The 13,556-nt window shown below is 41.9% G+C and overlaps 2 protein-coding genes across 12 annotated transcripts in view; both read left to right on the top strand.

Moving 5' to 3' along the window:
• Positions 1-1,087, top strand: part of LOC124224881 (protein qui-1) — an 89,394-nt gene extending 88,307 nt beyond the window's left edge. For 8 of the 9 annotated variants that reach the window (XM_046637094.2, XM_046637095.2, XM_046637093.2 and 5 more), the window contains 2 exons: positions 591-620; positions 876-1,087. In XM_046637094.2, the coding sequence (XP_046493050.1) occupies positions 591-620; positions 876-889 (44 nt within the window). In that variant the 3' untranslated portion in view covers positions 890-1,087. The remainder of the gene's footprint in view (positions 1-590; positions 621-875) is intronic. The other variant, XM_046637100.2, reaches the window with a different exon arrangement.
• A 909-nt stretch (positions 1,088-1,996) lies between these two features.
• Positions 1,997-4,946, top strand: LOC124221661 (popeye domain-containing protein 3). 3 transcript variants are annotated; one of them, XM_046631881.2, is made up of 8 exons: positions 1,997-2,171; positions 2,554-2,688; positions 2,767-2,948; positions 3,034-3,273; positions 3,338-3,490; positions 3,653-3,818; positions 3,889-4,063; positions 4,132-4,945. In XM_046631881.2, exons 1-8 carry the CDS (start codon positions 2,114-2,116, stop codon positions 4,145-4,147), a joined length of 1,125 nt encoding a protein of 374 aa, XP_046487837.1. In that variant the 5' UTR covers positions 1,997-2,113; the 3' UTR covers positions 4,148-4,945. The 3 variants fall into 3 exon arrangements, with proteins under 3 accessions (XP_046487837.1, XP_046487855.1, XP_046487846.1); XM_046631899.2 differs by having other exon boundaries at positions 3,653-3,797; positions 4,132-4,944; XM_046631890.2 differs by having other exon boundaries at positions 3,889-4,946.
• The last annotated feature ends 8,610 nt before the right edge of the window (positions 4,947-13,556 follow it).

Genomic DNA, 13,556 nt, shown 5'->3' with positions numbered 1-13,556 from the left:
TTTGAAGTTTTGCGTTACGATATAATATTCTGGAAAGTGAAACATCTACCTACTCGCTTGGTGAGTTTTCGGTTTTCAGGCTTTTTTCGAAAATCAACGTATAACATAAATATTCCTGTTGCTATTTTGTCTCACCTGACATAATGCATGACGAGGGGTGAATGCTGGAAATGATTTTATAGCTAAGATTAAGTCCCAAGCGGGTTCAATCGCGGCCCTATTGGTTTCATGTCAGCGTCTTGATACGTCCGTTAGTTATTTTGCAAACCACTTTTCATAACCTTAGCCAATCTTCTATGTCTGATTTACACCATTTCTCCTTAAAACGATTGCATCTGAAGAATAATATTTTCTCATATTTGAAACTTCATCTTGAACAATTCACTCCTTTGTACACAATTCAAGATTGTACCGAGACGTGTGTGGTCCAGCCGATCATTCGTTTCAATCATTGACGAATAAAATTTAAATACACTTACTTGTATCATACTTTGATTCGCTTTGCAGGACAAACGTTTTAGGCATTTCGTAGATCATGAGACTTAAATTTATTTCAAAGTACTCAAATATTGTATTTTCAATTTTTGTAGCACAGGACACAGGATGCACCTTGCATGGTTGTGAGTAGATATATTTTTTTTTAAAGCATGTTCAATCTATTTTTGACTAATGGTCCAAGGTTTATGGTTATGGGCATGGGATTGCTGGATTAAATTACACACGTTGTGCGAATGAGTAACAAAGCACATTTCTATATCTCAACATACACCTGAAAGTAAGTTTCCCTACACCCAGTACAAAACTGATGAACTGCATATCTATTGAAAATCGGGCAGACGTTATGCATCCGCGCCAATATCAATTCCTCGTTTCAGATCTACCCGGCTAATCTGCAATGGCTGACTCTCCGAAGCGCTTTTTCCCCGCAACTTCTCAGAAGATTAGGGACAATCTTCTGGACACACCCGTCTCTGAATCCCTCCTCAACTATCACCCATTACCAGACCTTGGGGTGTAAGACTCGCGTCATTCTTTCACTGCAATAACTAAAATGTAACTCTACTAATAAAGTTATAAAAACTTCGAATTACTATGCTCCAATTTCCTCCCTTGTCGACCAGGTTTATCCATTCAACACGCATAATACTTCTCCACTCAGATGTGTGAGTATTATACTGTTCCAGGTGGATTTAGAAATCTTGTGTCGTCGTCTACGGCTCGACACTTTTAATACGTATCGGATTATCACAACCGATTCCGAAAATATGAAAAGTTATAGAATTCGATGTATTGTGGCTGTAGGCTACTGACAAAGTGATTTCGTTGAAAATATTATGCTGCAAAAAAAGATTTGCAGTAGAGTAAAATTGAAAGAATGATAAAAAAAAATCTCTAATTTCATGAATCCATACAACGATTTAATTCGGATCATAGTCCGTATTTACATTTTATTCAGTAAATAAGGGAGAGAAGGACTGAATTTGTACAGAATTTAATATTTTTGAGACAATTTCAATTCTCACAGAACCTACTTGACATGGGTAATTTATTACTTGCACACGTCAGATTACCATGCTTATAGAGCCGTGAGTAAATCAATCTACATAAAAAAACCTTGATCCTGCTCCAACCATTCCATTGAGATTCGGAAAAGCTGAGTGTAGGACGACAGTGTTTTGAAAAAATTCAGCAGGGCGCCGTGAAAATGCTTTCAATTTTTTTGTGATCTTCAGAGAATGCCTTTCGTTCAACCAGCGATCAGCAGTATCGCTATTTATCGCATCCCTGCGTGGGAGTCGGGTCTGATTGATAGCGCACTTAAACTCCATCTGTATAGGGAGTGGGCTACTAGGATTAGCGAAAAGCAGCATTACCATGCGATACACGGAGAGGGTTGAAAAATGGCTCAGGACCTACGGGTGCCGCGGGAACTAACCGGGTGGTGAATCGATTTCGGGTGACTCGAACATGCGCGTTTCGACGTCGACTGCGCCCTCGCCAAGGGTGGTTGATTCACCCTAGCGTCCGATCAAAACAAACCTTTCACTACCGAATGGCATAATAAGGTGTAAAGCCGGTTATTTTTTTTTATTTCTTTGTCATTTTGTGCAAAATGAGTCCTGGATTGGGACATGATCCTTTACCTTCGTATAACACAACAGGACATTATGGTGAGTGAAAATTTGCGCACTTTGCACCTTTTCGTTTGGCCTTACAATCGGCTTCTTAAAGCTTTGTCAAGGCTTACGTCAGGATACATTCGTCTCATTTCCCTTGCCGACCGAACGCGTTTCGCTCCTTTATTATTGTACTGCAGCGATATAGTAGCGTCAGCTTGATTGACGTCGATCAATTCACTATGCATGTTATTTTCGGTATACCCTGAATGAAGATTATTCAGGTTATATACACACGTTTCAGCAGCTCATTGTCAGAAGTAAAAGCAGACGTAGCTGAAGCCTCTGACTCCACAATTTAATTTTTGTGTTTTAAGCTGGAAAAACGTTTAAACGGTCCGTCCGTTGTTGACTAATCGTTAATTAATTTTTCCAGGAAACGCCGCTATGTGTCTGTGGCAACAGCCGCAGCACATTCTCTTTCAATTGGCAAATTTTTGCTTCGCCTTGTCCTACTCCGCACCGTCTTCGAAGAAGGGAATACTCTTCATGCACTCTGTTCTGATAGTCGGTAAGTTTTTTACATAAAAAAAAGTTCCCCGTAACCATGGCTGAATGCGATGCAGTCACTTGAATATATCGCTTCCAGGATTTATACTATTTTCCGGATGGGCTTGGCACGTTATTTGCGCCCCTGACATCTTCTCCTGGAATTTCAGCTTCTTGGTTTTGAACATAGGACAGCTGGTTTACATTGTGTATCGAATGAGGCCGATCAGGTTTGACCCTGAATTGGAAGAAGCCTACCACACGTTATTTTACCCCTTCAAGGTGAGAATATTTTCACAAAATTTTTGGTTTCGCCTGATATTACCATCGAATTATTCTACTCTTGGGTATTCTTGTTTAAAAACAGGTCTCCAGACTTCAATTCAAACGATTAGTCTCGCCGGAATTTGCTACAATAATGTCATTGCACGCCGGCGAGGCTTATGCGATGCAAAATTTAACGAGGACAGACAGATTGGGTCTTCTTCTGAACGGCAAGGTGAACGTGCTGAGCGACTCCAACTTCCTGCACCCGATTTTACCCTGCGAATTTCTCGACTCGCCGGAATTCGAAAGCTCTCGAGCATCGGTCGACGAGAAATTTAAGGTAAAAGTGTAATCCAGCTCGCCTCTTCTCCACATTTTTCAAATACAACCGATTATTTCTCCAGGTATCGATAGTCGCGGCAAGCTCTTGCAGGTATTTGTTTTGGCAGAGAACTGCATTGGAGTATCTTCTCGTGAAGGAGGCTTACCTTGCTACCGTTCTCACAACTCTCGTAGCCAGGGACATCGCCACCAAGCTCTATGCAATGAACAACAAAGTGAGTTCGCAGGGAAAATATTATTCGCCAGACGGTGAAGGACGAACGCGATTCTCCCTCGACTATAAGAGTTATCGATCCTACTTCAACCCAAACGATCATCGTCACCGCAACACTTTAGTTTTAATGACACGACCGTCACTCATTTTAAACTTCGTTCAGATCGTTACGGACAAGGGTTCGCATCTGGACATTCGACTCCCCAGCATCAGTGCTGGTTTGGGTATCGGCGGGGAGTACAGAAGCCCGAGGGGATCGAGACAGGCCTTGATTCGCCGCAAAGAAACGAAGCTGGCGTCCAACAACGGTAAACACTCTCCAGTCGATGGTCTGGTCACCTGTTCCTTTCCAGTAGTATCTAATTCCTCTGCACGGACGTTATTGTATGAATATTTCAGTCGGTGGTGCGAAGCCGAAGGATCGTGCCGTGGGAAATAATTTGACGAAGAAAGGCGCTCCGAGCATGGAGCCTCTTCCAGAGTTTCCTTCCTGCGACGATCTCGCTTCCAGCGGAGTAGAAAGCTGGCTTGATACATCCAGCAAATATCACAGCTGCGAGGTGATAGACGAAGAGTAAGTCGCGGAGAAATCCTCGCTGTCTCACGCAGTGACCGCGGTGACTCTGCTTTTTTATTTTTCAGCTTCCAGTTCAGCTAGACAACGGTTTGAAATGGCTTCCCGTGGCAATGAAGGTACTCTCCTTACAGGGTTAAGTTTACTCTGAGAGAGCATTTCATCCTCGATTCAAATCAAAATGTAGAATGTTGAAAGACGTTGAGTCGAAGTGTTGAAACGTTTGAATGATGCGTGTTCGGCGATATTAGCAAGAGCGGAGGTAGAGGTTCGTTGAATTTCGGAGTTTGTAGATTTGGCGATTGAATAGTTGGCTGTTGATTGTTTAACCATATCCTAGCATATTACGCTTTTGGAGTGACACGTACGGCGGTTAGAAGAACGAGCTAGATTCCTGCAGCTGTTGCACGGATACCACAAGTAATAAATGTTTTACACTTTGTGTGATAGTGTTATATAATTATGGCACGTATAATGCGTTTTGTAGTGAAGATACTTTTGCTACGGATGACAGGTGACAGATTTAGTGAGACTAGAGCCGTGCTTGAACAATGGATAAATTATAAATATAGCAATAACGAAATTTATACGATTTAATTTTAAGAATTAATCGATCGTTGTTAAGTTTCATTAAGATTGTACAATATATTATTTACATATAGCAGTATATCGAATCACTCGCACACATATATAATAATTACCTCATTTATGTATACAGACGTTGAAATATCTATATTCTTCTTATTATTAACGAGCTTTTCCTCGGCAAAAGCGTCAAAATACATATCAAAAATAAGGTTCGTCTGCTAACTCAGGAACAGGCGAAACAACCTATAATACGGGTCTAATTGAATATCAACGACTGGGTAACGAAACTTCTATTAAAAATATAATAGAACGATTCGAAGTTACAATCTAACGATCTTTTCCTTGCGCGGTATTCGGTTCGAATTTAGAAAATGGACAATTCTCACGCAACTGTGAGACACTGTTGAACGCAGTGTTCTATTTGTAAATAAGTACTAAGCAGTGTTTCGTACTTTACTTCATCTAAATGGTTCGAAAGAGGAAAGCGAGAGAATAGTGCACGCGAGATAATCATCGGTAAATCACGAGAGGATTATCAAAGCTACTCGACTTTACCAGATAACGGATTCGTCACGACGGTGGCGGCGGCTATTGTCACGAGAGTGAAAGACTGGGAATCTAGGGCGCCTGCATCATTCCGCCTAGTTTTTAGAAACACGCGATTAACTTCTTTACCGTCGGATACGCAGCCTGAGATAACAAGTCCGTTGAACGCTGTAAAGTGTTTCAAGTGTTTAAACGAGCTCGGAGAACCGCGATATAAGTTTTTGTAATACAACGACGACGACGTGGCAAGGATCCAAATTTAAAAATCGTCTCCCGAAATCGGCGCACTTGGCGGTACACCAAGTTTCTACAACGATTCGCGTAAGCCACGAAAACACAGGCTTGCTAATTTTCTGCAGCAAACAAATATGCGATCGTTAGTATCGGGCCTATACTTTATTCTCACCTTTTCGTTTCCCATTTTATGCGAAGAGACGAAAATACAGATTTCAAATCGGTAAAGAGGGCATCGAACGTTGTGTATGAAAATCTTCTTGTGTCAGTATTATGCCTGCTGTTGGATTTCTCGAGTACTTTCCCTTCCTAGGGGTATTATCAACGATTTTTCATGGAGTGCAGTGCTCTTGGCATAAAGGAAAATCGTAAATGTTCATTACGAAAAGATTTATTGCACCCTTTAGCAGCGGCACGTAATATGGAACGCGAAATTATTCTTCAAATAAACTATACCTCGGTGAGGTACACCACGGGTTTTGTAATTTCCGTGCTGGATAAAATTTGAAGAGCTTAATCTCTTCGAACGGGAATTAGCAGAACTTTACGACGGGGTAATAGAATTGAATTATCTGATTTGTACAAACCGTTTCCTCGGGTAAAATAAGCATCTGGCCAAAAATTCACGTAAGTTCCGAACAATTATTTCCAGCAGTTTTGATTATCGTCTAGACTCTAGTTCGATCAGTTTTTTTTCGTGAGTTAAATTATATGTTCGATTGGATCGAGGCCGTGGAACACATGAGGAGGTAAGGCCTTAACCGTAACACGTACACCGATCTTATACACACACGTGAGCACAACACGGTGTCGCACATTTCCACGAAACTTTTACATAATCCTGCTCAACTAGGTGGACACGAATCTCCGATTTGTCGGGGTAAATCGTAGCTCGTAAAATAAAATTGGCCTGGCCTCCTTCTGTTCTGCATAAATTACATCGATTCATGGAAACGTGGGCATCGAGGGTTGCTTATTTTTGTACCTCATCGCTATTCGAGCAAACAACCCCCCTCGTATTCGCTTCGTTGCACTTTTGCCCCGCAGAGTGTTTGAAGAATGAGAGAGAGAAGAATAGAATCCGTCGGTGAGGAGGCCGAAAAATTTGATGAATAGCTAGTCGATTCGATCGCTCGGTCCATCGATAAAAGAGAAATTAAAATGGGGGAAAAAAAAAGAAACAAACAACTCGTTCAAAGTCAGAGCAAACTTTCAAGGGGTACCTCAGAATTTTAATTGTTACTTTTAATTAATTGGGTGGCAGAGACCGCCGCCCCCGCGACGCGAGGGTTGGGCGAATTGTCCCTGGGGTGGGACCCTCCCTGCGAAATTGCACGCCTTTAAAATATTCCCCAGATCAGCGAAGCCAGCGCGTCAGCCTATTTACCCTTTAACGACCTCGGAATCCATCAATCAAAGTCAAAGCTCAGACTTGGTAGCTAACGTAAACACACAGCCCAGATTCCTCATTGGTTACACGGGGATGCCTCGATACGTACAACGCGCGCCTATAAGACGAGAACTCGCGAGCAAACATTTGTTTCGCTCACAGAAAACACGCAGTGAATCCCGCACATCCTCGGCATACATGTATATAGGTATACACCGATCACATAATCGGCGCCTCGGGTATACGAAGAGCGAAAAGCTCGAGTTATCGCGTGTGGCTCGAAAGCTGCAAGCTGCGTCATGGGAACGCGAGATCCTTGATCACGGTGAAAAATTCACGTGCTACTCAGAGAGTGATTACCTCATGCCGGGGTTCCTGAATTAGAGAAATTGAATTCGAAGCACGTGAAATTTCTGGTTTACCCAGTCGTATGGATTTGGTCCGATGACGACACGGACGGGTTACCTCACGCCTCGAAACACCCGCGTCTTGGTTCCTCATCGATTGCAGGTATAACAGGTGACACTTTCTCTCCGACAAAGGACTCTCTCCCTGTCACGAAACACACTGTAGGGGAAAAATAATCTTCTCGACCACCTAGGGAGCGGGAGGTATTGAAATGAAAAATGAAAATGGTACCGGACGAAAGCGTCTGCTGCAGTGACGCGAGTGATCGGCGCCGACTTGTTTCGGATCACCTACGATCTTATACGTCAATCTGGATGATATAGACGCGAATTGGATCGGATGGTTTCCAGCCTTTTCTTCCGTACGTTCACTTTAATTGCTCTTTGAAGGGTCTGAAGTACTTCTGTTGTCTTCCAGTCGATTCCATTCCACCCTCCGGTGCTGCAGCTCGTTATTGAACTCGCTGAACTTTCAAATAGCGTATGACTTGAAATAATAAGTGAATCCGAGATCGTTGCCACGGTTTCATTCTCCTTGGTGGAAATTTCACGGGGTTTCGAAGAAGCTGTTCCTCCCCGTGCGAAAACACCTCAACGACGAGCGTTTGAATTTCCTGTCGACGCTTTTGCCCGAGCTCGCCCGAGTTCCTTCGGATCTTTATGTACACCGAGACGATCGTGGAAGCGGAAACCTACGAATCTGGGGCTTGACTCGGCGAGGGAAACATCGACCGCGAATCCGGTAGTTTTTAGGAGTCACGTTTCGAATTCGACGCTTATTGTAAACTGGCCGTTTACCGCGGGCCCTCATTTTTACGTCACTATAGGTCAGCGGAAAGATCGGCATTTAGACCGGAAATATCCCTGTCGTATAATATTCGATACCTATGTGCATCCAGAAGAAAAGGTTTTTCCGCTATACGAACGCGCTGATTTTCTCTCGCGTATCTTTCTTGGCAGCCGGTAGCGTTGCGCTGTATTCATTCCATGCACACTTATTTCAGGATGAAAATAAAAAAATTGGAGGAAACATTTTTTTTCTTTTACTGCCTTCCTAATCGGCTGGCCTTCGGCAAGTTTCCTACACTCAAATTTTTCATCCGTATCTTATTTCCGATATCCAAAATATAACGGCATGCGTGGCTTTATGTATCCAAATACGCATGTTAAAAAAACGTGACTTTGCGTCTCTTATCGAAATAGTTCGTTCGTTATAGGCGGTTGAACAACGATGATACGATTTCTTTCATGCAAATCGCCGTTTTGTTTGCTCGTATAATACATGGTTATTTGAATTTTTTGTTATACACATTGATTGCTTGAAATTTATAATGTCCTACCCTTTGTATATTAATTTTCGATCGCAAGCTTATTCGCAAATTTGCAATTAATTGAATCTTTGATGAAAACTTTTACATCAAAGAAATTAATTTGTATAACTCATATAACTAAAAGTTTTAAATTTAACGAATAATTCCATGTACAGTGTCAAGATGCTTTTGAAGACGCGGAGTATTGTCAAAACCGATTACTTTATCCGTGGAGAGTGAGAATAATTGAAAGAACAGATAGAACAAATGGTTAAAATAACAGGAAGAAACGTTGAACAGTAAATAGAGAGTAGAATTCAGATAGAACGGAGAAAAGAAATCTCTCCCGAAAAAGAGGGAATAAAAGAAAAATATGAGGATTGACGGCGATATTAGAGATGATTCATATACGCGCAGGGTTCGTACGTGTGAGTTTATACGTATACATCAATATAGAGCCTGCAGCGAGGTCGAACGGAAGTTGGAGCGCGAAAATAGAATCGAAGAGCTTGAAGCGGGGGAAGTAATAGATCCGAAGAATACCTTGAAGGCTGGAAGAGGAAGTGCAAGAGCTGGAATAGCTGGGGCTGCCGGTTCGCGCCGAGCTATGATTATTACACTTGCGGATAGTGTACGGCCTTTGCTTTCCGCAGATCAATCTTCTGATATTAGCTATACCTGCCCTATACTCGACGCCGCGTTACCGTAAACCAATATCTCTAAGGAATGGATAATGCAACATACATATATTTCCACCGCTTCTATACCTACTGCACGTATATACATAACGGCGCCTTTGTCGTGTTTTGCGCGAAGATAATTATTCAGGGGTTAATTGCCTTGGTAAATTATTCCTGGATGAACGATTCATCAAATTAAGTTTCATTACAGACGGATGATCGTCGTGGCACCATCCGGCCTAGCTAGATCACGAACCGACTCCTGGGTCGAATAGAGATTGTATTTTCGCTGAAATCGGGGTCGGAAGGATACAAGAGAATTTAGGCCGTCGATCAAACACTCGTAACGCGTACAGACACGAGTTCGGATACTCGTTGCCATATTTCCTCAACCGAATAGGTATACCTACGTCGAGGAAACGCGTTCGACACAAATTCTTGCAACGCAGATATCCGTGATTGGAAATTCTGTAACCGCCGCCTAATTTGGCGCGAGTGAACCTATCGAAATGACTTTGTTTGACCCGAGATGCAAGAAGTCAACCTTTTCAAGTCCAGTATTATTCAGTCGTAAAACATCTCCTCAAAGCTTTCAGAAGCAACTTGAACGGCGTTTTCGTATCACTCAGATTCAATTTTCTCTTCAGGGACGCGTACGACGCGATAGAATTTTTCTGCAGTTCAAAGATTTGTAATAAGCGGCCACAATCACGTGCGAAACTTTTGGTCTGGTTCTCGATGCTGGACAACGATCCGTTCATATTAGGTCGACTGATGCTAGCCCGATTTCCCTCACCAGAATCGAACTGCAGTGGTTACTGAAATTTCTGAAACGTCTATAAATCGATTCGACCTGAAGTATATCGGGTAATAAAGTGCATGACTTTGAGGGAAATCAGAAAGTACGACTAATGATTCGAACTTTGAAGCGGGATGATAAAAAAATTAATCGAACGGGACGGAAATATAATCTCGTATACTACTAACTGATGCAACCGACTACACGTGAAGGTATCATTTCCCAGTTCTGACGATTGCAACTTAAGTCTTGTCTGTCTACTCATTAATTCATAACTAACTCGCCGTCGTGACTACGATGAGAAATAATAATATTGCGCTTGAAGTTCCACATCTGTTGGAGAAAATTCCGCTCTTGTACTTTTTATTGATCATAAAAATTCTATCTCATGTAGAAACCGTTGAACTCTGAAAATTTTCAAAGAATTTTCTCCATTCCCAAAATCACCTGGATAAGTTTAAGCTGGATAAATCAAATCAAGGCTCCCCAATGACTCGCGTAGCGTTATTTCAGCGTGGATCAAAAGTTTGCGAGATATAAATATGCACCGTATTATAAATATGGAATTAAGTTAAAGCGCAATTGGTTTTCCAGTGTCGGTGTTTCTAGAAATGGATTCCCTCTCGCTGATCGAGCGTTTTATTGCGTTAAACCGTTTCGTCCTGAATTTAGAATTTTGCTTTTATTATCGGAATAAATTACGGCGTAATCCGCGGTCCATATGTGCTTCGCTGAAACGTTTCTCGTATTGTTTCACGTAGCGCGAGCTGTTTCAAGTGGAGCTATTCAAATACGAGTATATTTTACCGCGAAGAGATTTGCGATAGCAGAGCAAGACACACGCTGCGTGTTTCGGCTCGCTAATCTCCGTTGCACCATTGAACACGCATTTTTCTTATTATTCGTATCGGCCAGAGGTCGAGTAGAACCACACTATTATTGTCACATTCAAACTGAATAACCGACTCCTTCAATCTTACACACAGCGACTTAAACTTATCTACATTCAGCTGATAAAAAAATCGCGAAATTTGCGTGCCCCAGAACAGTTTGTATAATCAAGACTAATTCGTTGTCACGCACTTCATCGATTATTCACAATGTAGATTTTGCCGATACGCATCGTCATCTCCGCGATTATTTAGTTACAAGCCGCTAAACTACTCGAAATCCTTCGATCCGCGATAAACTGTGAGTTTCTTTTTGAACGACTACCATCAGACTCCGATATAGCTAACCACAATACCTTAAAAAAATATGATGTAAAAAGTGCATTATTGTTACAGCAGTATATAGTTTGCGGCTATTCTGTAAGGAGCACGATTATTTTTTATCACCTCCACATCGCCGTGCTCATTTGGCTTTATCCCCGATTCCACCGAAGTTCGGGTGACTCGGGGCTGACCAGAACGAGAATTACTACTGCGCTCGCATTGCACGTACATTTCTACTTTAGGACGGTTAAAATGTGTCTTACAGGTCTCAAGGTGCTTTGAGTGATCGAAAACTAAGCACGGCTATAAGATGAGATAAGGATATATGGCGTTTCTCAACCACTGCTTGACAGTGTACCGAAGGTCGGATCGATCGTTTTTAAAATTTATATCATTATACGTTCAGAGACATCCAGTCCGATAACTCGAAAACGGTGGTAAGATGATTAGTACGGGTTGAACGTGACAGCAGATTTTATTGTAATTAGCGTGCTGCCGTCTTTCGACTCGAGTCTTGAGTATTAGCAGCGCCCCCATGCTTGTCACTAATTACAATATCGACTGGCTCGAGAATAGCCAGATATTATGACATCGCGATCAGTATCTCGTTACAACGAGCACCAAGGTATTCAAATTTATCCAGACGAGGATGAGGTGTGTTGAAAGGAACAGCAAAAAAAGAAAAAAAAAAAAAAAGAAAAAATGGGAATTCCAGTCATTAAATTGGATTACATATTTCCAGTAGCAATTGTCATTTGGAGATCTTTCACGGCGTTCTAAGCTGAGAAAATATCGATGTGCATGAATGCGAGTTGAATATAATTCCCGGAATCTCACTAGACACTATTTCAATTTGCCAATTAGATGGCTAGTGGGGTGTGGTGTCACGAAGGTGGTGTCTATGAGATACGTATACGTGTTTAATAATAGACAAAAATCAAAGTGCATCGTGCAGGCGAAAGGCGTTCCCCGAAACGGAATCGCTGCTAAAGGCTGACTGTACGGTGGAGTTTACTACTAGCAGATGTTAACCGTTGTAGAAAACTCTGAAAAAGAAACCAGTTTCGGATGGTGGGTAAAAGGGATTTTGGAGTAGGTAAGTTAAAGGACGGGAAATCATAATAATCATAACAATTACATGAATGTACATGTTTGAAATAATTTTTTAATCATAATTCAGTAAATACAAAAATGATGCGGAATTTCGAACATTCCGTTGCACAAGATTTCGGAAGCCAGCGCGAAGAAACGTGCAAAAAATGATTTTTTGATCCATCTTATACTCCAGCGTGATGTAGGTAGCTTATAGCTTTAAACGAGGCGTCGTATAGCTCGAAGTTGATCATTGTCCGATGAACGTTGTCTGCGATGCGATGGTATTGTCCAGGTGCAATGTCCATACGTAGTCTAGACCCACGAAGTATACGCCGTTACCCATTGATTTCCCCGAGTCAATTACTTAGTGTAGGGGCCTAGTAGACGACTACTTTAGACGGGCGATGATAAACCTTTACCTCTCAATATAGTCTTGGTTTATGGTTTTTTTTTCCTGTGCAGACCAGATGGTGTTATACAACGGCATCAAGATCGCTCTTTGAAACAGTCACGATCGATGTTCATCGTATCGCTGGATTGAATTCTTGTGTGTTTGTTCCAGGTTTAATATTTCTCATTGACAAGGATCTCAACGACTTCATTAAACTTCTGTGATTGAAGCCTGAATGAATTTCAAACGTAGGGTAGATGTGTCACTTTTGGTAATCTTAGAAGGATGTGACTATCGTTTTATGCAGTTGTCGCCACATTTATTAAGTCTTATCTGAGGTTAGGGCGAAACAAATAGTACAGAGGTGCTTTTGATGTACGTGAGTACTGATTTTAAAATAACCAAGTGTTACAAGTATAAAAATTATTCCTGTCCACAACTTGCTCAACATCGTATTTTAATCATGAATTTTGTAATTGTAGAGACTTACACTAAAAGTAGGAATAATACATGAGAATCTTAGAAAAACCCTGACTACAAATGGCGCCACGGCCGTATTCGGAGAGAGGCCAAATTGCGCGAAGCTGCATTCTGAAGAACAAAAATAAGAATAATACAGGAATTAATCCGCGACGGTTTTCCCGGCTGGGTAAATACGAATTGCGAGTAGGCTAAGTTGGGAGGAAAGTTTAAAGTAGCTTCGGGGATACGCCTCCGTGTTCGGGGAGTTTAAAAAGCCAGGATCTTGTGTGCAGTCCTCGACGTCGAGGAAGAGCGGCACCCCGTCTCGACGTCGACCGGGTGGCGAAACGGGGAGAAGCGAGCACGGAATAAGGGTG

Source organism: Neodiprion pinetum, chromosome 1, assembly GCF_021155775.2.
Source record: "Neodiprion pinetum isolate iyNeoPine1 chromosome 1, iyNeoPine1.2, whole genome shotgun sequence".
In the NCBI taxonomy this organism is placed as follows: Eukaryota; Metazoa; Arthropoda; class Insecta; order Hymenoptera; family Diprionidae; genus Neodiprion; species Neodiprion pinetum.
This window is presented reverse-complemented; position numbering and strand designations above follow the sequence as displayed.

Bases quoted from the DNA above. Each gene is read 5' to 3' on its own strand.
- LOC124221661 (XM_046631881.2), top strand. From the start codon at position 2,114: ATGAGTCCTGGATTGGGACATGATCCTTTACCTTCGTATAACACAACA. The intron at 3,274-3,337 runs GTAAAAGTGTAA...TTATTTCTCCAG, and splicing joins CGGTCGACGAGAAATTTAAG to GTATCGATAGTCGCGGCAAG. The intron at 3,491-3,652 runs GTGAGTTCGCAG...AACTTCGTTCAG, and splicing joins TCTATGCAATGAACAACAAA to ATCGTTACGGACAAGGGTTC.